This window comes from Sciurus vulgaris (genome assembly GCF_902686455.1).
Source record: "Sciurus vulgaris genome assembly, chromosome: 2".
NCBI lineage: Eukaryota > Metazoa > Chordata > Mammalia > Rodentia > Sciuridae > Sciurus > Sciurus vulgaris.
Genome location: NC_136462.1, coordinates 115,579,153 through 115,603,530, shown reverse-complemented (window position 1 = coordinate 115,603,530; position 24,378 = coordinate 115,579,153). Strand labels below are relative to the sequence as shown.

At 49.6% G+C, this 24,378-nt stretch overlaps 1 protein-coding gene across 1 annotated transcript in view; it reads right to left on the bottom strand.

Moving 5' to 3' along the window:
* Positions 1-7,561: 7,561 nt before the first annotated feature.
* CORO2B (coronin 2B) overlaps positions 7,562-24,378 on the bottom strand; it is a 136,624-nt gene continuing 119,807 nt past the window's right edge. Inside the window, exons 6-12 of the mRNA XM_079129587.1 lie at positions 22,887-23,003; positions 21,312-21,416; positions 20,686-20,782; positions 17,367-17,479; positions 16,989-17,079; positions 16,658-16,797; positions 7,562-12,506 (exon numbers count right to left, since the gene is read on the bottom strand). Of these exons, the coding sequence (XP_078985713.1) occupies positions 12,375-12,506; positions 16,658-16,797; positions 16,989-17,079; positions 17,367-17,479; positions 20,686-20,782; positions 21,312-21,416; positions 22,887-23,003 (795 nt within the window). The 3' untranslated portion in view covers positions 7,562-12,374. The remainder of the gene's footprint in view (positions 12,507-16,657; positions 16,798-16,988; positions 17,080-17,366; positions 17,480-20,685; positions 20,783-21,311; positions 21,417-22,886; positions 23,004-24,378) is intronic.

The window sequence follows — 24,378 nt, the reverse complement described above, 5'->3', positions numbered from 1 at the left end:
TATTAGCTTTCAATTGTTGTAGTAACAAGTTACTGTAATGTACTATCTTAAAGCAACATTCACTTTTTACCTCTCAGTTCTATAAGTCAGGCCAGGCAAGCGTGGGTCCTCTGCTGATAGGTCTCATTGCGGGATTCTTGTGCAGAGAGACAGGGCACCAGAGTGTTCAGCAGGAAGCAGCATTTATTAGTGCCAGCACTGGCCCAGTGGGTCTGTATCCAAAGGAAGTGTTGCCTTATATGCCTTTTGTTAGTTCCTTCTTACTTGCTAGCTCTTTGTCTTCCATATAAGGTAATAACACATTCAGATTGGGCATTCTATTTCTACAGTATGGAGTTGCAACAGTGTTACAGCAGAATTGTGGGATGTGCACATTGATACTGATGGTGCCATGTTATCTTTCCTTTATTCTGAGACAGAAATCATGGTGTCAGCAGGACTAGGCTCTACTCTGGAGGCTCTAAGGAAGAATCCACTTCCAAGTTTAGGTTGTTTAGGTTGTTGGTAGCATTCAGTTCCTTGGGGTTGCAGGACTGAGGTTCCTGCATCCTTCCTGGTACCAGTCAGGGGCCAGTCTTTACTCCTAGAAGTTGCCCTTGTTCTGTCTCATGCTTCCATGTTCCCCTTCTCCTGTCCCTAGAAGAATGTGCCCTACATTTAAGGGCTCATGTATTTTAGGTATCTCCCCCACTTGGAAAGTTCAGGGCAAAACCTTAACCACATTTGCAAAGACCATTTTACAGTATATCAGAATATATCTGTAAAAGCCAGCTTGGGAGGCTGAGGCAACAGGGTTGCAAGTTTAAGGGGCCAGCCTTGGCAACCTAGAAAGACCCTGTCTCAAAATAAAATGTAACTAAGGTAGCTCAGTGGAAGAGCTCTTGACTAGCATGTGCAAAGCCCTGGGTTTGATCCCCAGTACTGGAGGAAAAAAATACACACACACACACACACACACACACACACACACGTGGGGAACCATTACTTAACCTGACACATCTGCCACCTGATTTGAAATCTCCTTGAGGAGTTAGGGTGCTGGCTTAGCCCTAATGCCATAGGCACCTAAAAAGTCCTGTTGCGGGGGAAATTTGTGGGTTTGTTGTCTGACACAGGAGATTAAAGGGAAGAGTTAAAATTCCTGACAATTTAATTTTTAAAATATTCTTTATTCAAAAATTGTTAAGGGAAGAGATATTACCTATTTGTGAGAGGTAAATGCCTTCATGTGGGTGAGCCTGGCAGTGAGTACTCTTCAGAACTGGGTTCCTATAGGTGTGAGGAAGGCTGTGGGTCTTCTGCTATTGTTGATGTTATAGATCAGACATGAGGCATCCCCCAGAAGCTCATGTGTGAGACAAAGCAAGAATGTTCAGAGGTGAAATGGTTAGATTATGGAAGTTACAAACTAATCAGTGCATTAATCCACTGATAGGGATTAACTGGGTGGTAACTACAGATGGGTAGGGTGTGACTGGAAGAGATGGGCACTGGGAATGTGCCTTTAGGATTTATATTTTGTCCCTGATGAGCAGAAATCTCTCTGCTTCCTGGTCTCATGTCCTGGACTGCTTTCCTCTTTTGCCGTGATGTGCTATGTCGCCTCGGGCCCAGAGCAATGGATTCGGCCACCTATAGACTAAAACTTCTGAAACTATGAACCAAAATAAACTTTTCTTTTACTGTGTTGTTCTTGTCAGGTCTTTTACTGTGAAGTTCAATCAGTAATAGCCAAAGAGCATTAACTTCAACAGAGAAAAACCTGGAGAAAATACTTACCTGATTATAGACAAGAATTGGATAGTCAACACTTAACAGTTGTCTCATGGGGTAGTCATCAAAAACTCCATCCTTGTTCCTGATGCCAATCCAATAACGAGGACATGGTTTTGAGAAAAAGGAAAAAGAGGCTTATAGTTTCACTAGCAAAGGAGAAACCCAGGGGACTCCTGTCCCAGAGGCTGTGACTCTACCCATCAGCAGAAACAGGGGGCTTTTAAAGAGGGGATCAAAGGCTACATTCCATGTTCTATGTACATTCTATGTTCTCTGTCCGGAGTTGTAATTCACTTGTGAACTTGGGAGATAGTCATTTCTAAGACCTTCTGGTACCTTCCCCTAAGTCTGGGTTACTTCATTGCTGTGGTGGGTGTGTCCTCAAAGACAGATAAATCTGCCTAAAATGGGGAAGAAAGGTAACTCTCTTTCTCTTGAGATTAGAGGTGGGGGGAGATTAGGGAGGAGGAGGGAGAGAGGAAGAGAAAGAAACATGTCCATTTTAAAAAAAGGTGCAGTGGCAGAGCAGCAAGGATTACACTCAAAGCATAAAGTGGGCCACTTTACAGGGTGATCCAAACACTGTGACTCTACAGGTGATTGGTTTGAACTCCATCTCAAAGCTAGGGAGAACCCCAAGCTTTCCACCCAGAATTTTGGGAATTCCCTAGGCTTGGGTTTCTCGGGGTCACCTCTGACTGTAAATTTCCTTCTTGGGTGTCTTGTGACCTTTACCTCTATTCCAAAATTGCCTCAAAAGTTGAAGACAGCCCCTTCTCCTTGATACTCCTTGTAGTTCACCTACTCCAAGGCAGCTTGTGCAAAAAACACTTATTAGAGATTTGGGGAACAGCTTACCCTGGAAAGAAGGGTTGGATTGCAGAGTCATGGTCCAGATATTTAAAACAAAATCTTACATCCTGCTCTTAAGAGCTCCCCCATTTCCCACCCAGGAGGGTTTTAGCTTCTGGCCTTATTGCTTAGTATTCTGATTTCTTCTCTTCTTTGTTCTTCCTCATCTCCAAATTCCCGTTCGTATCCTAGACAGAGATTTTTAGCTATCTTTGTTTTTTTCCTCCTAACCCATGTCCTCTGGGCCTTACCTTCTACCCTCAGGGGGCCTATCAAGGTATTTTCCTAAACAAAGACACTTCCTTCCCTAAAAGGAACTTTGGTGCTAACTGATAAAATAATAGCTTCTCTTATCTGCTATGACAATGACAAGGGTGCCAGATTGTGCTTATTCTTTGGGAGATCTGACAGTGTATGGGTCTTCTGGCCAATGGGAAGTGTAAACCACCAGTTCTCCTGGGGAGGGAGTTTTGTAGCCAGGATCTAATTGCACCTGATGCTCACAGGTTTTGGGGGGAACCTAGGTGGTTCTCCTTAATCTATTTTATGGCGAACAAAAACAGGGTTAAGAGACAGTCCTGACTAGATGAATGAAGTTCTGAGCTAGAACTTGAACCCAGATCCCAGCTCATTCAATAATCTCTGTTTTGGGAGTTTTTACAAAAATGGGAAATGTCTCTGGTTAAAGTGAACTGTTTTGCACATGAACTCAGGGTCCCAGTCTGGAAGGTCAAAAGAGACATGGGTTATTTGTCAGATAGGTTTTACATAAGTGCTGGAGAAAAGATAAGCTGTCAGCAGATGCTTTTCTGTGTCGAGACTGAAATGTTATCTCCCCAAGATAACCATCCTGAGGCTGTGAGGGAAGGATCCAGCAGGGCTGCCTTGGAATCCGCCTCCTAAGTCCTTCTTTCCCCTTCATTCCCTCTTCCCTCCCCTCATCCGCACCTTGTCCTCTTCGAGGACTAGTTCCCATTCCGCCCATCCTCTAGGAAGCCATCCCTGACAGCACACGCCGACCCAGTTCTCTCTCCTGGGAATCTCCTTGACAAGTACTCTCTGCTTTGCACCATTAGAATGTTCTAGACCAATGACTTTCAGACTGTTGACTGCAGTTCATAACCAGAAACATATTTTACCTCCCCCTACCACCATATTCTCTCTCTCTCTCTCTCTCTCTGGTACTAGCAGTTGAACCCAGGGCACTTAACCCCTGAGCCACATCCCCAACCCATTATTTATTTATTTATTTATTTATTTATTTATTTATTTATTTATTTATTTATTTATTTATTTATTTATTTTAAGACAGGATCCAGCTGGTTGCTCAGGGCCTCCTAAATTACTGAGTCTGACTTTGAACTCATGATCCTCCTGCCTCAGCCTCTTGAGCCTCTAGGATTACAGGTGTGTGCCTCCTCGCTGTGCCACATTCTCTTTCTCACACAGGAATATACATGTTATAAAAATGTCTCATTCTGATGCTTTTAAGCCTCCCAAGTTTTCCCACTGCCTACCACACATTCCCCGCAGACAGCTGATTGAAAGCTCTGCACACTGCCCCCTTGCCCGTCCCTCTTGGCTTCAGCAGCCCCAGGCCCTCTGGGGTCTCCCCACATCATGCCAGCTGTTGCTCTTCTCCTTGACTTGGGTCCTGCTATTATTCCCTCAAGGCCTTTCTCACTCTGTGGGGGGAACTGCCTTCACTTCAAGAACTCAGAAGTCTTTCTTCGGTCCTGTGCATTTGGGGTTGCTCTGAGACACTACTCATCACACTGAACTGTAATTTCTGACCCACATATCATTTGCCTCCCTCACTCCTGAGCCAAGCTCCTGAGGCAAGTGATGTGAGTATCCCAAATGGTTTTATATCATTGGCACCTACAGTAGTGTCATCGTCCAGTCCACGTTAACTGAAAATTAGCAAAAGAATGCGGTTCTCATGGGCTGAGGTTGTGGCTCAGTGGTAGAGTGCTTGCCTAGCATGTGTGAGGCACTGGGTTTGAATTTCAGCACTGCACATAAATAAATTAATAAATGTCCATTGACAACTAAAAAATATTTTTTAAAAAGAATGCTGTTCTCTAGTTTCATGTCTTCATTAATAAAAGTTCTTCTATCCCATATACTCCTAATCTCTCTGGCTATTTTAATGACCCAGTTATGTATACATGTGGTGGTGGGGGAGGCAGAGAAGGTGGACTTGGGAAATCGTAACAGTGGTCGAGAGGTAGTTCCTGCTGCACCTCTTCCCAGTGCAGTCCGTGGTCGTCACTGTTGCAGGGAGGATGAGGATTCTGATAGCCTGGAAGCATAAATAAACAAGCACCCCAAAAGATTAAATAAAAAATAAAAGTTCATGGTGGAGACAATAGTCTTGAAAACCCACCCTTTTGATTTGAAGAGAAGGGCTTGATGCCAGAGAAAGTAAACCCCAAAGTTTATGCCACAAGATGTGGGTTAGAATGTGGTAGGCATACTCGTATTCCCCAAAGTCAAGATTAGGGATGGGGCCACCTGAGGTGGAGCTGGAGGAGGTCAGTGGGTGAGACCAAACCTGGAGAGGTCAGGAAGGCGGAGTCAGCATCAAGAAGACCCAGGAGAGCCTGAGGCAGTTCCCACTGAGCATCTGTGGCCACCTCGGCCTGTGTCCATATTCATATGAGCTGTCAACTCACTGGGGAAGCAGAAGCCTCTGGCAGGGCCCTCTCTGCCAAGATCCAACAGAAGTGATGCCTGGCCAGCCCTGAGTTTGCTCACTCCATCCAACTACCCATGTGTTTAATAGCCTCTTCTTGTCCAGAGCGCAGTGGTGACGTGGGAAGGAAGCCCCAGCATCTACACCTGGTGAATTATACAGAATAAGCCTGAGATTTTGTCCCAAGGGAAGCAGTCATGACATAGGCTTTACATAGGTTTAGAGTGTCTTTAAAATCACAAAATACCTTATTTTTATTTAAAATAATTGTCAGCTAGAGAAAAATATATTCAAAAAGAATAGGATGTCATCTGTTATCCCCTACTCTGAAAAAATAACTGCTAACATCTCCATTCTTCTAGATATTTCTTGCTGCTCTGAATGAGTTTTAATGATCCACTATTCTCTGAGACTTCAACCTCTCTGAGACCAAGAACTGCATCTTATTTATTTCTTTAGTTCCAGCACCTAGGAAAATACTGGATGCAGAAAAGGCATTTGCTAAATATTTGATTAAATAATTTCTGAATGAAAACTGTCTCAAAAATCACAGTAAGCAAAGAAAAAGAACCTATTTTTATTATTACTGCAAATGAATTTGGCTGGGTGTGGTGGCCCATGTCTCTAATCCCAATGACTTAGGAGGTTGAGGAAAAAGAACTGCAAGTTCAAGGTCAGTCTGGGCAACTTAGTGATACCCTGTATCAAAATTTAAAATAATAATAATAGTAATAATAATAATAATAATAATAATAATAATAATAATAATAATAGGGCTGGGGATATAGCTCAGTGGTTAAGCACCCCGGGTTCAATCCCAATACCAAAAAAGCAGACAACTTTTGTATAGCCATGTGTATTTCAGGCATCCTAAGAGGTTGGTTGGGTGATCCCTGGGGTTTAGGGGATTTTTGAATCACACTTCTGAGAAGTCCTTGGGGGAGCCAGGTGCAGTGGTGCACACCTGTAATACCGGCAACTCAGGAGGCTGAGGCAGGAGGATATCAAGTTCAAGGACAACCTGGACAACTTAGCTAGACCCTGTCTCAAAATGAAACATAAAAAGGACTGGTAATGTAGCTCTGTGCAAGGCCCTGGTTTGGAGAGGTCCTTTCAGTGACAAAAGGACCCAAATTTTCCAAGATGGCCCTTTTCCTCCAGGTAGCCCAAAGGGTGTTTGCTAAACAAGGTGCGGTCAGCATGGTTCCAGGTCCGCAGTTGGTGGCGATTTATAAGAGAAGTGAAATACAGAGTTCTGTCCCTTCCTCTGCAGAGTACTCTTGTTGACCAACTCCAGGGCATTCCTGGGGGTTCTCCTGATGTGTCCCCACCCACTCCCTTTTCTCCCTTCCCTGCCAAGGTCCATTCCTTATCTCAACAAGTCTGCCCTGACCACTGCCAAGCATCTGCCCTCTCCTACCTGGGTCACTTGCCCCACAGCCAGACCTGGTTTCCCTGCTTGACTCTGCCCTCCAATCCCCTCCAGGGGAATCAGCCAGAGGGAGGTGTCCATTCCTACTTCAAGCCCTCCAGGGCTCCTTAACAGAGTTCAGCTTCCCAAGGGCAAGGATTCAGGGCTCGCCTGGGTTCCCTTGGGCTGGCCCCGCCCTCTTCCTCTGTGCCCTGAGCTATACCAGGGCCTGGGAAACAGAGCCCTGCACAGACTGCTCCTGTGTCTCTCCTCAGTGGCTTCCTGGAGACTGCACAGGCTGGAGCTGGTGAGCCCCAGGGTGGGGCAGGGCGGGCTGGGCTGGGCTGTGACCACTGACTGCAGAGATCTGGCCTGGACCCCTTTTCCTTTCCTCCCCTTTGCTTTCCAGCTCTCTCTTCCATCACCTCATCGAATTTCAGACTCTTCAGGCAGAAAGGGCCCCTCCCTACCATTGTCCCTGTGGGAAACGGGTCAAGGTCATGGAGCTGGTCAAGGTTGAGATGGGAAGCCAGAGTAAGCCTCTTTCCTGCTTTTCGGGCACACATCCTGCAGCCCCCAAAGAAAGGAAAGGCGAGTTCCCGCCTGTGGCCAGTGCTCTCTGGGGACAGGTGACCTCCAGGGCAGCACAAGGCTCGGTGCCTTCTTGGAAGCCTCCCTCCTCCTACACCTGGGCCACTTTGGATCCTGTGCTACTCTAGGTGCCTGCTTTGTCATGAAGCCTGGTGCCTGTGGTTGGGTCATTAATTCTGGGGTGGGGTGGGAGGTGGCAGAAGGGACCAAGCTCAGAACAAACAAGTTTGATAAAAAGGCCATAATCTTCCACCTGCTGGCTGGATTCAAGTTTCTAGCAGATTCTTCTGGTCTTTAAATCTTGCTGTAAGTACTGTGACCTTGAAATCCAAGATCTCCATCTTAGTATCCCTTCCTCCATCCTCCTGCCTGAGACCCAATCTGTTAACCTTATGCACACCAGTATCCCACCCTCCCTGGGGGATTTCTCTATGAAGTTGGCTCTGGTAAGGGCAGTGCTTGATCCAAAGGAACTACACACTAAGGGTGGGGAATTCCAGGCAGGGTCATAAGCCGGGTGTGGGGAAGGGGATAGAGTGCTCCGGGACAGGGTGCTCCAGGACAGTAGCTTCCCAGAACAGCAGGCCCTACCCTGTAACTGTTCACCTTCTCTCTCTGAGTAAGGCTGACCCATTTGTGCTTGTTACTGAATTGAAATTCCAAGGAAAGACAGGCTGCAGGTTGTTCCCAAATCGGAATCACACAGACACACGGGAACAAGGAGCTTCTGCCAGCATCCCAGACAGGGAACTCTTCCCCACCCTTCGCTGCAGCCTGCAGGACCTCCGGGGCCTCCAAGGGTTCAGGTAGTGCTTCCCTGGCTAAGGTGAGTGAAGTCTGCCTCTGCTCCAGGCAGCCCCATCACAGTCACCACAGTACTTTCAAGCTGGAGGACAGGGTGGAGCTCGGGAGGTGTTTTCAGTATGAAGTCATTTCCCACAGTGAAGGAGCAGCCACGTTCTGCACGGTCCACTGGCAGTCTGGGATACTTGCCCAGTAGCAGGAGAGTCTAAAAATGCCTAAGCCCATCTTGGGATCTCAGGAAGCTGGCTGGAAGACAAGCAGGGAGTCAGCAAACTCCAAAACAACTGCCCATCCCAACCTGAGCCCAACCAAGAGTGAAGCTATCCCAGCTCTAGGGGCTCTGTAGCCTGCCTGAAGATGTGTTGGCGCCCCCTGACAGACCTCAGGGGCAGGCCCAGCACCCAGCACTGAGTAGGTTCAGCTACTTGGTATGTGTTAAACTACTTGGAAATCCACCTAGGTGTGAGCGGGCTGGATAAGCAATTCCAGGGCACCCTTGCTAGTCACAGGGCTAATAGAGGCCTCTCCATAGGAGAGAAGGTTCTGGAGTTGAGCCTAAGATATCCTTACCTAGGGAAAAAAAAGGGAGCAAACGCATTGTGGGGAGTGTGGCTACAGGGATGGTTCAAAGACCATGAAGGGCTTGTTCTCCTACATCTTTAGACAATTAAAGATATGTGGTGGGCTAGGCCATAATTGGCAGAGAGATCACTGTAACAGACCAGGCAAGGAATATATCCTACCATATGAAGAATTTAAGGACATAGAGCCAACCAATGGGAAACCGACTGGTTATTCAACACATGCAGAAGTGTAGTTGGGTAAATGGACTACTGAGGGGAGAGGGAGAACGGATGGACCCTGACCTCGGACAGTGTAATAAGTGATGATTATCTAGGTGCCGTGGTGCATGCCTGCAATCCCAGCGACTCGGGAGGCTGAAGCAGGAGGATGGCAATTTCTAAGCCAGCCCTAGTAACTTAGCAAGACCCTCAGCAATTCAGCAAGACTCTGTCTCAAAATAAATAAGAAGGGCTGGGATCTAGCTCAGTGATAAAGCTCTCTGGGGTTCAATCGCCAGTAATAAAAGTAAATTTAAAAAATGAGCTACCCAGTTAGGCTCAGAATTGGGGAAAAGGTGGGACAGGTCAATAAAACAGATGACCTGTCCATTCATTCACCTGTTCCCCTGGACCCAGATTGGGGGAAGCCTGTCAAAGGACCAGCTCCATCCTCCCCAGCATCTGAGGAGAAGGAGCTTGTGAGGGCCAGACTTTCACTGGAGTCAGAATTGCTTTCAAATCCAGGTTTTGTGAATCAATCTCAAGCAGACCCTGTAGGAATGTCTTTGTTCAAATTTATGTTCAGCAGAAGTGCTTTCCAGCACCCCAGCCTACTTCCCTTTCCCTGATGTACTTGTTGGTACCACTTGTCCTAGGCATTGGGTGGCCTTGGGGATTTGTCCCATCCTCTCAACTGCTGGTATAATGGAAGCTTCAGATGTAGACTAGGAAGGGACCCTAGGAATTGCCCACATCCTTTATTTTGTAGATGGGAAAAAATGTTGCCCAGAAAGAAAAAGTTACTTAGAGTCACATAGCCAGACAGGACCAGAACTGGGTCTGGACTGTGGTGTCTGGTGTCCTGCCCAGGATTCCCCTATAGCCCTCCATCATTCCTCCTTGGCCCTCTTCTCTAAGATTCATGCTGCTTTCTGCTAGCTCTTCTGGGTTTTCTGTGGTGGGTTTGCACCTGTCTTCGCCCAGACAACCCTGGCTTGGTGACAGAGTGTAAATCCACCATTCCTGGTCTCATGATGGGAACTGGTTGCCTTCCAGAACAGCCGCATCCAGCTTGGGCCTAACTGGGGACAGGCACATGTCTCCTTTGGTCCTGAACCCAGAAGATCCATGTCTCCAGTCCTTTTTTTTTCCCCTACAGTGGCTGAATGACCTTGAGCATGTCACTGCTCAGCCTTACCTGAAAATGGAAATAATAGAGCCTGTAATGGAGAGCTGCTGTGAGGATGACGTGTGTCAAGTATCTGGCATTTGTGCTTTGTAAACTGTGAAGTGCTGTCCCAGTGTAATACACTGGTCTCCCCAGAGCTCGAGACAGAGCAGAATAACTAGAACTATAGACCAACTGGAGGATGGTCGTTCTCAACTGGAGGTGGTTTTGACACCCCCAGGGGCATTGGACAGTATCTGGGAACGTTTTAGTTTGTCACAACTGGGTGGGAGTTTCTATGGCATCTGATGGGTGGAGGTGGGGCACACTGCTGAACATTTTACAAGGTATAGGTCAGTCCCCCCAGCCAAGGATCATGTGGCCCCAAAACCAATAATGCTGTGAGAAATGAAGATGTGAAAGCACATCTGTCGATACAGAGACAGCCACTTATTCCAGAAGGACGAAGGAGCTGTGCGTAGGGAGTTGACCGTGGAGGTAGCACGTGACCAAGGGCAGGCACCACCCAGGGCTAAATGAGATGGCCATTCCCAGCTTTATATGTTGAAAACATTTTATTTCAACTCTAACCTTGGGAGGCAGCATAAATAATCACAGAAGACCACAAAGGTCAATGGGGAAGAAAAAAAAGTTCCAGAAGTGTGAGGGGGGATGAGCTGAGGCTGTCTGGCGTTGGGGTGGGACTAGGAGACCCTGCTTCGGCTCTGGGAGGGTGGGAGGGTCTCGCCCCTCCCAGAGCCGCTGGAGGGCCCGTGCACAGGATGTTCTGCAGGGTGACTGCGGAAGAGCAGGTGGAGTGACGTGTGTCTAGCAGATTCTAGCCAGTGGAGCAGAGTGGACACCCATGGCTTGATCCCCAGGTCTCACCCCCAAGCTGTGACGTTTCTGAGAACAGTGCTTTTGGACTCTGGGTAGTGGACTATGAGAGGAGAAAAGGAGGAGGAGGAAAAAAGAAAATGTGCAGAAGACCAAGTGAAATGAGGCATCTCAGAGTTGTGCGCCCCTGGGCCACTGCTGTTTCCTCATCTGCACAATGGAGCAGATGTGAGGATCGGTGGGACCCTGCGTGTGCAGAGTGGTGTCGACTTGTAGGTGTGGTGCCCACGTGAGCTGCTGTGGTCGCCTGTGGTCATTTTACATGTGTAAGGCTGAAAGTGGCTGAGAGAGCAGTGGGGAGAGACAAGGCGGGACATCCCCAGAAGCTATTGGACCCCTGTTCCACTGCCCCAGGCTGAGCTCCACCCTTCTCAGCCTTGGCTTCCTCCAGGAAAGAGGCCTCATCTCAGATGGAGTTCCCTGGGGGCAGGGTGAGAGTAAGGAGGGTCTGGGGCCCCCAGAGTGGGGGCCCTCCACTGGGCAGTGTGGCACATTGGCACTACTGGTGTGGGGCAGACGGTAGAAGTGGCTTCCAGTTCTCCTTCTGGAGAAACCTACAATGGGATTGGCATCTCGATGCAGTGGGAAGGGCCCTGGTCTTGGGGTCTGGACACCAAGGGTCCTGGTCCTGGGTCCACTGTTGACCTGCTGGGTGCTTTAGTAGGTCTCTTCCCCATTGTGATCCTCAGTTCTTTCTTTTACAAATGGGGACGCTAATCCCTACCCTGGCTGGCTCACAAATTAAATAGGAAAAGGGTGTGCAAGAGCTTTGAAGAGACTCATGGGGAAGGCAAGGGGTCATTATGGCCTTAGAGAGCATCCTCTTCATTCCCTGAAGACAAGGGGCAGGGGGTGGGGGAGACAGAGGAGCCTGCCGCTGCTGCCGCGTCAGGTGAGCCAGGCTCGCAGGGCTGCTGGGCCTGCGGGAGGAGCCTGCAATCCAGCCCTCATTCTGTGCTTCCAGCCCTGATCTGCTGCTGGGCCGGCCTCCAGTTGAGTGCTGACGTGTCCTGACAGCCCCCTTGGCAGGGAAAAAGTTCAAGTTCTAAGTCAAGCAGGGATTCTGCTTCCCCCTCTGCTCCCTGGTCTGAGGAGGACACCCCTCGGGGAGTCTGCGGTCCTGACCCAGAGCAGGAGAAGCCTGGCTCCTGCAGTGGCAGGCAAATGGACTGTCAGCAGGGGAAGGGGACTCCAGGAGAAGCTGGGGCTAGTATTAGCATGAGGTCAAGAGGTCAAGGGTCAGCTTCCAGTTCTTGAGGCGGTAGATGGGGGTCTTCAGGTTGGGACCCCCAACTCCAGTCCTGGCTCTGTCTCTGGGGTCACTGGATAAGGGGAAGTTAAGGGACGAGTAGAAACAACGGAGAGATCGGCTTAGAAAACAGCCCGGCTGAGGAGCTAACAGTTTTTGGGGCTGTTGCGTAAGTTTTTCAGTTCCAGCTGTAGCTGCCGAATTCGGATGTCCTTCTGGGTCAGCTCCTCTTTCAATCGTCGAATCTCATCCTGTTGCCGGAAGAACATTCGGAGGAGCTGGGGTGGAAGAAGAGATAGGGTCATGGAGGGCCAGGGAGAGAACAGGTGAGAAGGGATTTGGCACAATGGGTCTGCAGACACCCCGCCCCAGGCAGGCCTGCTGCCCCTCCCAGGATTCCATTGATTTCAGCCCTGAGCAGCCCGGGACTCAACCCCCTCCACCTTTCACCCTCCAGACTCATCCATGGCTCCTGCTTTCCTTGTGACCTAAAGAAAAGATGCTCGCTGATGAGGGCACGGGGCTGCAGCCCAGTGTCCAAATCTCAACCTGAGGCTTTATCATCCGGGATGGAAACCTCTCTAGAACGTTTTTCTTATTAGATTCTCTCTCCTGAATCTCAGGTTTCAGAACAGAGCTTAGTTTTTGGTTTGATTGTGGTGCTGGGGTGGGATCCAGCTCCTCGTGCAGGCTAGGGAAGCTCTCTGCCACTGAGCTACACCCCAGGCCTGGAACCCTGCTTTTAAAATATGGGGCTATGACAGGATACCAAAGTTTTCACTGAGAGGTGATTCATTCACTGGGTAGGCATGGGCAAAGCATTAGGCCTGCTGGTAGATTTGCACTCTATCGACTCCCGGGATTGACCACTTTCTTCATTTCCTCTATAAAATATACTGACAGATGCCCACAAAACACAGAGCCCTGGAAAGCAGCAGGCTACTCCTGGACCCTGCACATGAAAGCTGAAGGTTATTCATGGTCAGTTGTGTTTGTGTAATTCTGATGTGAGTTACATTTGCTATTATAAGTGCATCATTTAATCAAATCTGATATACACTGATGAAATGAGGATAAGAAGAATTAAAAATAAACTTAGCTAAATGCTTTATAAAATCTTGCTAAAGGTGATGCTAAAAAATACAAGCTGGGTGTGGTGGTGCACACCTGTGATCCCAGCAACTTGGGAAACTGAGTCAGGAGGATCACAAGTTTGAGGCATACTGGGCAATTTGGTGAGACTGTGTTCCAAAATCAAAAGGGCTGGGGATGGCTGGGGATGTAGCTCAGTGGCAAAGTACCCCTGGGTTCAGTCCCCAGTACTTAAAAAAAAAAAAAAAATTGTAGCTGAATTAGGCATGGATGATATAACCATAGAGATTGGGATATGCTACCTCTTGACTGTGTGATTGTGGTGGCACAACTGTGTGTGTGCGTCAAAGCTCATGGGACGACACACTACAAATCAGGAATTTTATACCCTAATTCACCTGTCTCAAAAGCAGATAGGTGGAAACTAGGGCTTTGCTTTCAGAATGACTTTAAATTTTTGTTCCACCAAAAACCAACTGAAACAGGAAATTGGAGGTAAGAGGTGATTTATGTGAGAAAGACATGGCAGATTCTAGCCAGCGGAGAACTCCTCAAAGAAAACATCAAAATATGCTGAATGAATGTATATGTCGCATGTTTTAAATGAAAATCAATGGTTTAAGCAATGTCTGTATCATTTTTATGATTCTCTCCCTAACTTACTTTTTTCTTGTTTTTGTTTTTTAATTTTATTAACCAGCAAACCACTGATTCTGGCTATATCCGCTCTGAGGGAAAATATGCTATTTTTCCTCATAGTAAATGATTTGCCCTCCATATTCTCAAAACTTCTTTGCAGCTGGGCGTAGTGGACCTTGCCTGTAATCCCAGTGGCTCTTGAGGCTGAGGAGGAGGATTGTGAGTTCGAAGTCAGCCTCAGCAACTTAACGAGACTCTTTCTCAAAATAAAATATAAAAAAGGGTTGGAGATGTGACTTGGTGGTTAAGTGCCCCTTAAAACAAACAAAACCAAACCAAAAAATACCTTCCTTGCAGATTTTAGGTACACTTTTTATCAAAACGAGCTTTATTGAAGTATAATGCTCACACCATAAATTCACCGATTTTAAGTGTATAATTCAGTGTTACAAAGTTGTACAACCTATGTCTCCTCCGCATGTCAAGCTATCAGTTGGTCTTCGTGCTTAGATCAAGGTGTCTCCCTTTTGCAGTCCCACTGTTTCTTTGGTTGCTTCCAAACTGTGGGTGGAACCAGAGTCTGCAGGCTCTGAGCAACTTCTTCCAACAAGATGCACAGCTTTGCTACAGAGAGATCATGGCATCTGTTTGGTCTGCTCAGAGACCCTTCGGAATTTTCCTCCATGTTCTCACTTCTCATTCACACAGGCAGGTCTGTAGCTCAATGTGACTTGATTTGACACTACTCTACCTTGCCTGCTCCAGACCAGTGCTAGAACTGAGTTCAGGCCCTCGCTGCTGCCCACTTGGGCAACTGCAGCAACCTGTGTATCACTGCCTTTGAAAAGTAGGGCACTTTTCCAGAAACCTTTTCTTAAAATGGAAAATGTTAAATATTTACAAAAACAGGAGGAACAGCACCACGAACCCACAAGTATGGATCACCCAGCTTCAACAAATAGCACATAACCATTCTTGCTTCATCTCTGTTCCTACCCACTTCCCTTGTACTGCCCTCCTCAGGCATTATTTTGAAGCAAATCCCATTTATCATAAGATTTCATCTAGCCCTAGAAAACTGAAAATCCCTCTACAATAGCACATAAACATACTTCACAGCAAATATTATCAGGGAACCTGTCAATCTCCCATTTTAAGTCTGTGAGATCCCAGAGGTCAAAGATATTCTGGCTTTTATTAATTATAGCAATAGTGTAAGTTGGTGGGATGGGTAGCCTTTAATGTGGGCCTCATGTTATCCTCCCCCCTGAAAAGTGGGCTGGATCGAATAGGTTGGTTCAAACAAACAGAATATGGCTGAAGCAATGTAATGTCATCTCTCTCTCTCTCTTTTTTGGTACCAGGGATTGAACTCAGGTGCACTTTACCATTGAGTCACATCCCCAACCCTATTTTGTATTTTATTTAGAGACAGGGTCTCAGTGAGTTGCTTAGGGCCTTGCTAAGTTGCTGAGGTTGGTTTTGAACTCAAAATCCTCCTCCCTCAGCCTCCCGAGCTGCTGGGACTATAGGTGTGCGCCACAACGCCCAGCATAATGTCATTTCTAAGAATAGGTTAAAAGACTATAGCTTCCATCCTGGAGACTCTCCCTTGCACCCAGCCTCTGAGGGAAGCCAGCTATGTGTGTGAGCTGCCTTGTGGCAAAGTCCATATGGTAAGGACCTGAGGAGGCCTCTGGCCAACATCCCATGAGGAACCGAGCCTCCAATCTGACAGCCTTTGAGGATTCACGCTCTGCCAGCAGTCCTGTGAGGGAATGTGAAAGTAGATCCTTCCTCAGTCAGGCCTTCAGAAGAGACCACAGCCCAGCTACAGTGTAACCACAGCCTCATGAAAGCTACAGCACCCACAGAAACTGTGAGATGATAAACATTTGTGGGTATAAGTCATTTAGGTTCTAGGGAGATTTGTTACACAGCAATAGATAGCTATTATAGTTGGCCTCTTTCCTTGAGCCCTTAGTACAAGCTATTATCTCTTTAATGCTCATGGCATTGCATACCCCTATTTTTCCATGAGAAAATGGACTTAGTAAGGTCAAGAAACTTGCTTAGTCACAGCCAGGAAATGGTAGAGCCAGGATTCAAATGCAGATGGGTCCATGTAACTACTCCAGCTGCCCATGGCAGGCCCCTGTGACTTGTGGCTGAGCTGACCCCTGGGACTGGGGGTGAGGGGTGCCTTGGAGGGAGATGCCGTCAAAGGGTTATGGACAAAGTCCAGTTCTTGCTGTCCCTAAAGGAGCTCTCTCCCATTCTAAATGACACAAAGAGTACTTTCATAACTAGCCAGACTTTCCCACAGGGGCAGGAAGTGTCTGAGCCCATCAATGCTGCGATGCCCAGAGGTAGGCAGGGCTGCCATGCACTGGGACAGCAGTGCTTCTTTCCTGTAACACCACAGGACAGCAGCATTCTGAAATGGGTTCATGAGAAGACACACAACTCTGTGTGTTCATGAATCTGAGGCATGGGGGAAGCAATATCTCCCCAACATCCCAGCCTCTATTTATTGGGGTCAGAGGCAATGGAAGCCAACAGCAGGCTACTTATAGTGTTTGTCACAGGAAGAAAAATGCCTCCAAATGGAGCTGGCATACAGGCCCGAAGCCCATAATTGAAACGTAAAGGTCTTGCTCTTCCAGGGCCTGCGGAGGTAATAACTTATATTCCTTACCTCGTTCTCTGTCCTGGGTGGGACATTTTCTAATAAATCTATTCCGTTGACCACAACGCTCTTCTTTTCTCTGATGGGAGCCTTAAATACCACTTTTGAGGACTTCTTATAGCCTTCCTTCAGGGACATCAGCACGGGATCTAAGGAAGGCAGGGGAGGCGTCTCACTGACAGGTGCTGTCAAGTGATGCCCGTCTAACCGACATGCTCGACAGCAGGCGGGTGTGAGGGCGAGTTCAGGTGGAGGTGTGCAAGGGGAGCCGGGCAAGCCAGGCTGAAGGCTAGAGCGGCAGCCTCTTGGCCTCCTCTGTGGAGTCCACCCACAGCGGTACCTCGGTTGATGCCTCCCAGCCATTCATCCGGGGTCAGAGCTGGCTCCGTGCCTGGCGTCATGGGGTAAATGTCTTCCTGGTAGGAATCCGACTGTAGTGGAGGAAGGCAGAGGAGTGGACAGCTGGGGGCTGCTGAGAAAGACCCTGCTGGGCAGCCAGACTTCTCCTCCCTGACCTCCCGCCATGCCGGCTGCTTTCCTGCCTCCAGGTCTGGCTCTTGCCAGCTGCCTGGACCTGCCCCTGTACTCAGCAGGCCCAACTGTCCTCACCCGAGTGTGTGCTCCACTCCCCACGCTGAGCCTGAAGACCCCAAACCACTGCACCTCCTGCTAGGATTCAACAGAGGGGCCCTTTGGTGCCCAACCCAGTCCCACTCACCCTCCGGGGCACGATCATAGAGATGGGTTCAATCAGGCCCTTGAGAGTCACCAGCTTGTAGAAGCGGAACACCTCGCAGGCTGACACATCCAGCCCGTGCTTGGGCATGACCCCTGTGAAGAGGCACACATGAGTCCACGGGGTCCCCGATACTACCCCTCTCCCTTGGTACATTTACCCTTGCCTAGTGTTCTCAGCCAGGGGCCAGGAGGAGGTTTGGAGGCAATGACCCAAACAGAAGGCAGCAGGGTCACTGCCTCAGGCTGAATCAGGCTCTGATAAAATCAGTCTCTCTCCCTTAGTACTGGGGATTGACCCCAGGGTCTCCAGTTCTACTACCGAGTTACAGCTCCAGTCCTTTTCATTTTGAGACAGGGTCTTACTAACTAGCAAGCCCAGACTGGCCTTGAACTTATGGTCCTCCTGCCTCAGCCTCCCCAGTAGCTAGGTCACAGGTGTGTGTCATGGCACTCAGCAGAATCTGGTTTTTGCTGGTCACTTCTCAACTAAGTCCCTTGGGCCAGACATGTCTCATCATGTGCACACTTTAGAACCTGGGCCTTGTAGAACCACATGCAACCGCAGAAATATTTGACTCTAGTTCACTCCTCTATTTATGAGGTCCCTGTGGGGCAGAGGGCAAGGGGTCATAAAGATAACGGCATGGCAGGGGCAGGGCCCCAGAGTCCATCACCTTCCGAAATGGACTGCCTTCCCTAAGCCTCCCTGTCCTCGGCCAGCAAGAGGGGCAAAGCCCCTCTCCCACTCCCCTAGAGGTTAAACACAGCCTCAGGTGGTTTTCTGTGGTATGTCTTTCAGAACAAGTGGCGCCTGCAGTGACCTCTGTGTTTCTCTGGCCTCAATGTCCCCAACAAGTACATCTCCTAAATACCTACTAGGGGGCTGGGATTGTGGCTCAGTGGTACAGCACTTTCCTAGTATGCGTGAGGCACTGGGTTCGATTCTCAGCACCACATATAAATAAATAAATTAAAAAATACCTACTAGGAGGGGTCAGTGTGGTGTTAGCACAGCTCAAGCCAGGTTTGATTCTGCCCCTCTGCCCCTCTATCTGCCTCTCTGAGTCCTCTACCTTGGACAGAAGCAGCCCCATGAGAGGGGATCAAATTCAAAGACGCCCACTGCCAGCCCGACACCATAAGGAGCATGGACTCGCGGCGCGCCTGCCTTTCCCTGTGATGTAAATGAGAGGTAGGCTCTAGGTCTCCCTGGAAAGGAAGCCGCTCTTCCATATGGCGCAATTCCAGGAGCTGGAGGGGTGGTGCAGTGGGTACCCCCTTGGGATTTGGAGCCAGCAGGTCTAGGTTGAACTGTTTCTGCCACTTCACAGCTCCAGGACCTGCCAGGCATGAGTTACATAATGTCTTTCAGCCTGAGAAAAGTGCCTGGCTCGTTGTCAATGTTTAGTAGTGGCCAAGGTGAGGAGGATGAGGACAAGGAGACAGACGCCCTTGCTCCTCTGTTCTGCTGTCCACCCCTACCACATCCCATGCCTTAGCCAATGCTCCTGACCTTACTCCCAAACATCTCCTGGATTCCTCCCCTCCCCCCCCATTTGCATACTGTCCATCTAATTATTAGCCTCTTGCCTACAATCTGCAACTGCTTCCTAATGCGTCTCCCTACCTCCTAGTGGCCCTTCCCAAGTCCCTCTACCCATAGAAGCTAGAGCAATCTTAAACTAACATCTCAGGCCACATTGTGTTGCCCCACAACCTACCCAAGAAAAAGAAAGTCCTCCAGTGAGTTCCAATAAAATCCAAACTCCTTCTTCTAGTTAATGCATTCCTCATGGCTCCTCCCCATCCCTGTTGTATCAGTCTCTGCTATGTTTAGCCACACTGATCCTCCTTCTGATCCTAGGACATGACAGGCTCTTTCTGGCCACAGGGCCTTTGCACTGCTTCTCCTGCTAGGACTACTCTGTCCTCTCTCACCATTCAGATCTTAGCTTAAAGTATCATTTCCACAGAGCAGCCTTCCCTGATCCCCTGGCCTAATGTAGACCCCAGCCACTCTTGGTTCTGTCACCCCATTTGAGTATCTGCCTGGAACTTGCTTCCAAGTGAGATTTTTTTTCTTACTGATTTGTTTGGTGTCTGTCTTTCCTTAGTGGAATGCGATTCCCATGAGTAAGGCCCTATTCTGTCTTATTTAATATAATACTCTCAGTGTCACCCTGGGCCTGGTGCACAGCTGGTACCCAGTGAGCACTGCTGCACAGCTTCCTGAAGGAGCAGAGGCATGTCCTGCCAGGTACTTGGTCATGTCTCCAGCTCTGCAGTAGCCCTTACAGAGGGGAAGCTGACACTGGGAAGGGTTAAGCACACAGGTGAGCCAGAATGTATGCCCAGGCCAAAGTCCAGGCTGCTTTTTGTACTACTTGGTGAAGGGGTGACCGTGAAGGAGGTGGGGATGATAGCGAGCTGGGGAAAGGTGGGAGAGGTGGGGTTGACGGAATGGTCGTCAGGACCTTAGGTATCTCTGGGCCTCCATTTTGCTGTTGGTCACTGAACTGGGCTCTTTGGCCCTTTTCAGTCCTGATGTTCCTGAAGCTCGTCCTCAGATCCTGTCCATGATACCAGATCCACAGAGGGGAAAAGCCAGACTCAGGGCCCAAGAAGGAGAGTCACTATAGAGGCAGGAATGGGGGTCCCTGCAGAGATTCATTCCTCTGAGTGATTCAGACCCCTGAGGCTGAAGTGCTGGGTTATAAGCACAGTTGGGGTCAGTTGACAGGAACATCACAGGAAGACTTCAGTGGCAGGAGAATGCGGTGTCTGAAGATCAGCTTGCCTGACTCGTATGCCCTGCCAAATCTGGGCCTTCTAAGGACCTGGACAGCAGCTGGCTGAGTGATGGGGCACCTGGAACTTCTGGCCCTATCAGGCAAGGACAGACCTGCTGCTGGGGTTGGAGTTCTGGCTTCCCAGCACCTCAGGAAGGGCTTGGGTCTAGTTGCTGCTTTGGACCTTGGTTACTGAACTGCCTTCTAAACACGTCAGACACTTTGGGCTGCGTCTCCTCATCTGTGATGGGGAATGAAGACAGAGCAGCCCCTGCAGGCTGCTACTGGGCACAAAGGACAGTGGATGCAATGCCATGGAATGACCGAGCTGGTCCACGTGGGCAGTGACAGGCCGGCTGAAGAAAGGCCAGCTGACCTTCCCAAGGGCCTGCACCCGCGGGTTCTGCCCTGACTTGCCTGTGAACCATGACCTTCTGAGTCTGATTTTCCTTTTTAAGGGAGAGGTTGATCCACAAGACAAATGTCCAGGCAGCCTCTGGGCCCCCTTACCTAGGCCTTTCTGTGGGGCTGGTGAGCGGAACTCCATGAGGTAACTCAGGTAGGGCTTCTCTGTGCTGATCTCATAGTACCGGATGTTTCCGTCCCCCTGGGGGCAGGAGAGAGGTGGTGAGCGCCCTATGGCAGAGAGGGGGCTGAGCAGGCCCTGGTCCCCAGGTCTGCTGAAGAGAGCTGCCCTCAATGTGCATCAGAGGTCATGTAAGATCAGAGAGACCTGTGCTCTCCACCTGGTGGTCCCCCCATGGGGGCTGACTGGAGGCGGAGGGCGGAGGTGGGCTGGGCAGAGCATGTGTGTGTGTGTGTGCACATGGGTGTACAGCATTTTTGACAAACAAGCTTGTATTCACCAGTGACCTCTTGGCAGGTGGTTCAAATTCCATCATTCCTTACCGTCTCCACTTCAGGCTCTAAGCTCGACTCTAATGCACACCCCCACCCCCTTCGCCTTCCAGGGAATTCTCAGTCACTGCCACTTGGGTAGGAGCGAGTATGGACTTGAGGACAGTTGTAGGTGGGAGAGGGTGAGGACTTGGGGTGACTCCTGGGAAGTCAGAGAGGCCAGGTGGACTCTTCTCAAGGGTGCAAAGGCCCTTTGGGACACGCCCCCCTTCCACTACCTTCCCAGCCAGGTAGAGCATGTGGGTGTCAGCGTCATAGAAGGGGAACAGGAGTCCAGAGAGCCCGTCAATTTCTTCCTCAATCAGTGGCATGGACAGGTCCTCCTGTGAGGAGGTGGGGACACGTCAGCCTATGTCCAGGCATCATGGCACATCACTCCTCAAATCCCAGCAAAGCCCTCAGAGTTATAGCCCTTTCATGCCAGGTCCCCCTCAGATGTTAAAGATCTTGTCCGATGGGTGGGGGACAAGGCTGCATTCCTGTCATTAAAAGCAGCCAGGGCAGTGGGAAAGCCCACAGGAGGTAGGGTACTTTTTCTCAAAGTGCCCCCCCACCCCACTCCACTACTTGCTGTGTCCCCAGGCAAGCCTCCGGATCTCTCTGGAGCATCTTGCATTTGTGACCAGGCCTCATTCCAAAGCCCTCTGGGCCCCCAGTGCCCGCTCCGGAAGTCTCTGACTTGCTGGGATGTTGTCAGAGCTGGCTGTGTGGGGACAGGCACCTGACTTGCTGAGGAAGTGGCCTTTGGATGGAAGCCAAATGCTTCCTTTAGCCTAAACTCAGCCAGTCCTCAGGCTCCGGCCCAGCCCGCTTCGTCCTGCAGAGCCTTAGCAGCTCTTCTTAGCCAGAGCCTTTTTTAAAAATACAAATTTTTATTTGTTCTTATTAGTCACACATGACAGTAGAATGTATTTTGACATATCACACGCATATGGAGCATACCTGCCCATTCTTCGTTGTGCATGGTGTAGAACCACACTGCTTGTGTAATCACGTATGCACAGAGGACAGTAATGTCCGATCCATTCTACTGTCTTTCCTGTTCCCATTCCCCTCCATTCCTCCCACTGCCTTTGTAACGAGAAATAGTCTTGTCTCAAGTGGCACGGAGAGCTGAAGCCACTGCCCTGCTCACAGCTCACCTCAGGGCCTGCTTCCCGGCCTGTGTTTCTGCTCTGGGCCAGGTGGTGGGTGGGGAGAGGATGCATGAGGGGACTGGACACACAGGTCTCCACAACCCCACAGACCAGCTAGGAGGCCAGCAAGGCCTGGCTGGAGGCCGCAGCTGGACACGGGCACACATGCACACTGACGTGGGCACTGCTGGGCCAGGGGAGATGAACTCTGCTCCCTCTCCCAGTGCGGAAATGCTGGCCTGGCTCCCTGGCAGTTCTCAGCAAGGAGTGGCCTTGGCCCCTTGCACCATGTCCCACTCCAGGATGGAACCCCAGCACATGCACGTGGAATGTGAGCCTGTGTCTGGGCGGATTGGCCAGCACATTCGGCCTCCAGCCAGGTGGCACTGCCTGATCCACTCTCCACCAGAGGAGGGGTCACAGCCTTGGCCCTTTCCAGGTATTCCCTATGGCTCCATCCCTCCAGTACCAAATGGGCCTCATCCAACCTTTCCCTTCTCTGATATCTCATCCCTGTTCCACATGGAGCAGAGACCCCTCGCCCTGGGGCCCAGACCACAAACCTCTGTTCTTGCCCCATCTGAGAAAGAGAGCCTGGGCACTCAGGCCTAGGTGACCTGTTCCCTTCCTCCCACCACCTGGCCTCCCTGTACTAACCTGGTCCCAGAGGGCGATCTGCCTTGTGTTCCACCTGGAGACCCCTGTCGTGAGGAGCCGCTTCATGTTTCCCAGGAATACCACCCGGTTCACACGATGGTTTTTGCAGTTGGCCTCCTGGTGGGGCAGAGAGCAAGTGAGCCAGGGACCCTGACCCTTGGGTACTGCAGTGGTTGAATGGAGCCCACAGGAGATATCCATGTCCTAATCCCAGAATACTATGGATGTTGCCTTATTTGGAAAAAGGGTCTTTTTTTTTTTTTTAATACCAGGGATTGAACCCAGGGGCACTTAACCACTGAGCCACATCCCCAGCCCTTTTTTTATATTTTATTTTGAAATAGGGACTTGCTGAGTTGCTTAGGGCCTCACTAAATTGCTGAGGCTGGCTTTGAACTCACAATCCTCCTGCCTCAGCCTCCCAAGTCGCTGGGATTACAGGTGTGAGCCACCACAGCTGGCTGGAAAAAAGGGTCTTTGCAGATGGAATTAAGTTAAGGATCCTGAGATGAAGGGTACCCTGGATTTTATAGGTGGGCTCTAATGACATTGCAAGTGTCCTTGTAAGAGAGAGATGAGTATACAGACGCGAGGGGAGGCGATGTGACCACGGCAACGGATACCAGAGTGCTGCAGCCACAGTCAAGGCAGCCAACAGGCGCAGAAACTGGAAGAGGCCAGAATGGATCCTCCCCCAGAGCCTCTGGAGCGAGTGTGGCCCCGCTGACATCTGGATCTGGGGCATCTGGCCTCCAGAGCTGCGAAAGAACACAGTTCTGTTGTTTTCAGCCACCTCATTGGTGGTGAGTTTTTGCAGCAGCTGCAGGAAATGTACAGGTGCTGTGGAGCAAGGGAGCCCCAAGAACCAGGCAGGCCTCTGCTGGCGGGTGGAAACAGGAAGGGAGGGACGAGCTTCCACCAAGCCCAGGGAGACACAGGTGTCAGGTGCTCTCTTAAACTCCAGACACCTGCTGGAAGGACTCTTTGCCCCCATTTTGAGGACAAGAAAACTGAGACTCAGGAAGACACAGGACACTGGTTCTGCTTCACTGTGCAGAAACTCGGTTTCACCAGGAGACTCCTTCTTAACTGAGTGTGTTCCTACGATACTGAGTTCCTCCCGATTAACCATAGTCCTGTGCCAGGTTAGTCAGCACCAGGTTGGAAAGGAGGAGTGGGACAGCCCAAAGGTCCAGGCTGGCTGTACTCGATCTGGGCTTTAGTCCCAATTCTGCTGAAAAAAAACCAAAAAAACAAAAAAAAAAAAAACAAAAAAAAACAACATAGCCTGGGAGAAGTCTTCAGCCTCTCTGGGCTTGGATCTTCATTGGTGAGTTGGAAGTTGAATCCTCTGTGCTCCAGCATCTTTTCTGTCCAATATGGGTGCTGGGCTTGAATTCTAGCCGCACCCCATGGACTGTGAGATTTGTTTCTCAGCCTCTCCAAGGATCACTGTTGTCATGTGCAAAATGGGAAGAGCAACAGTACCCAC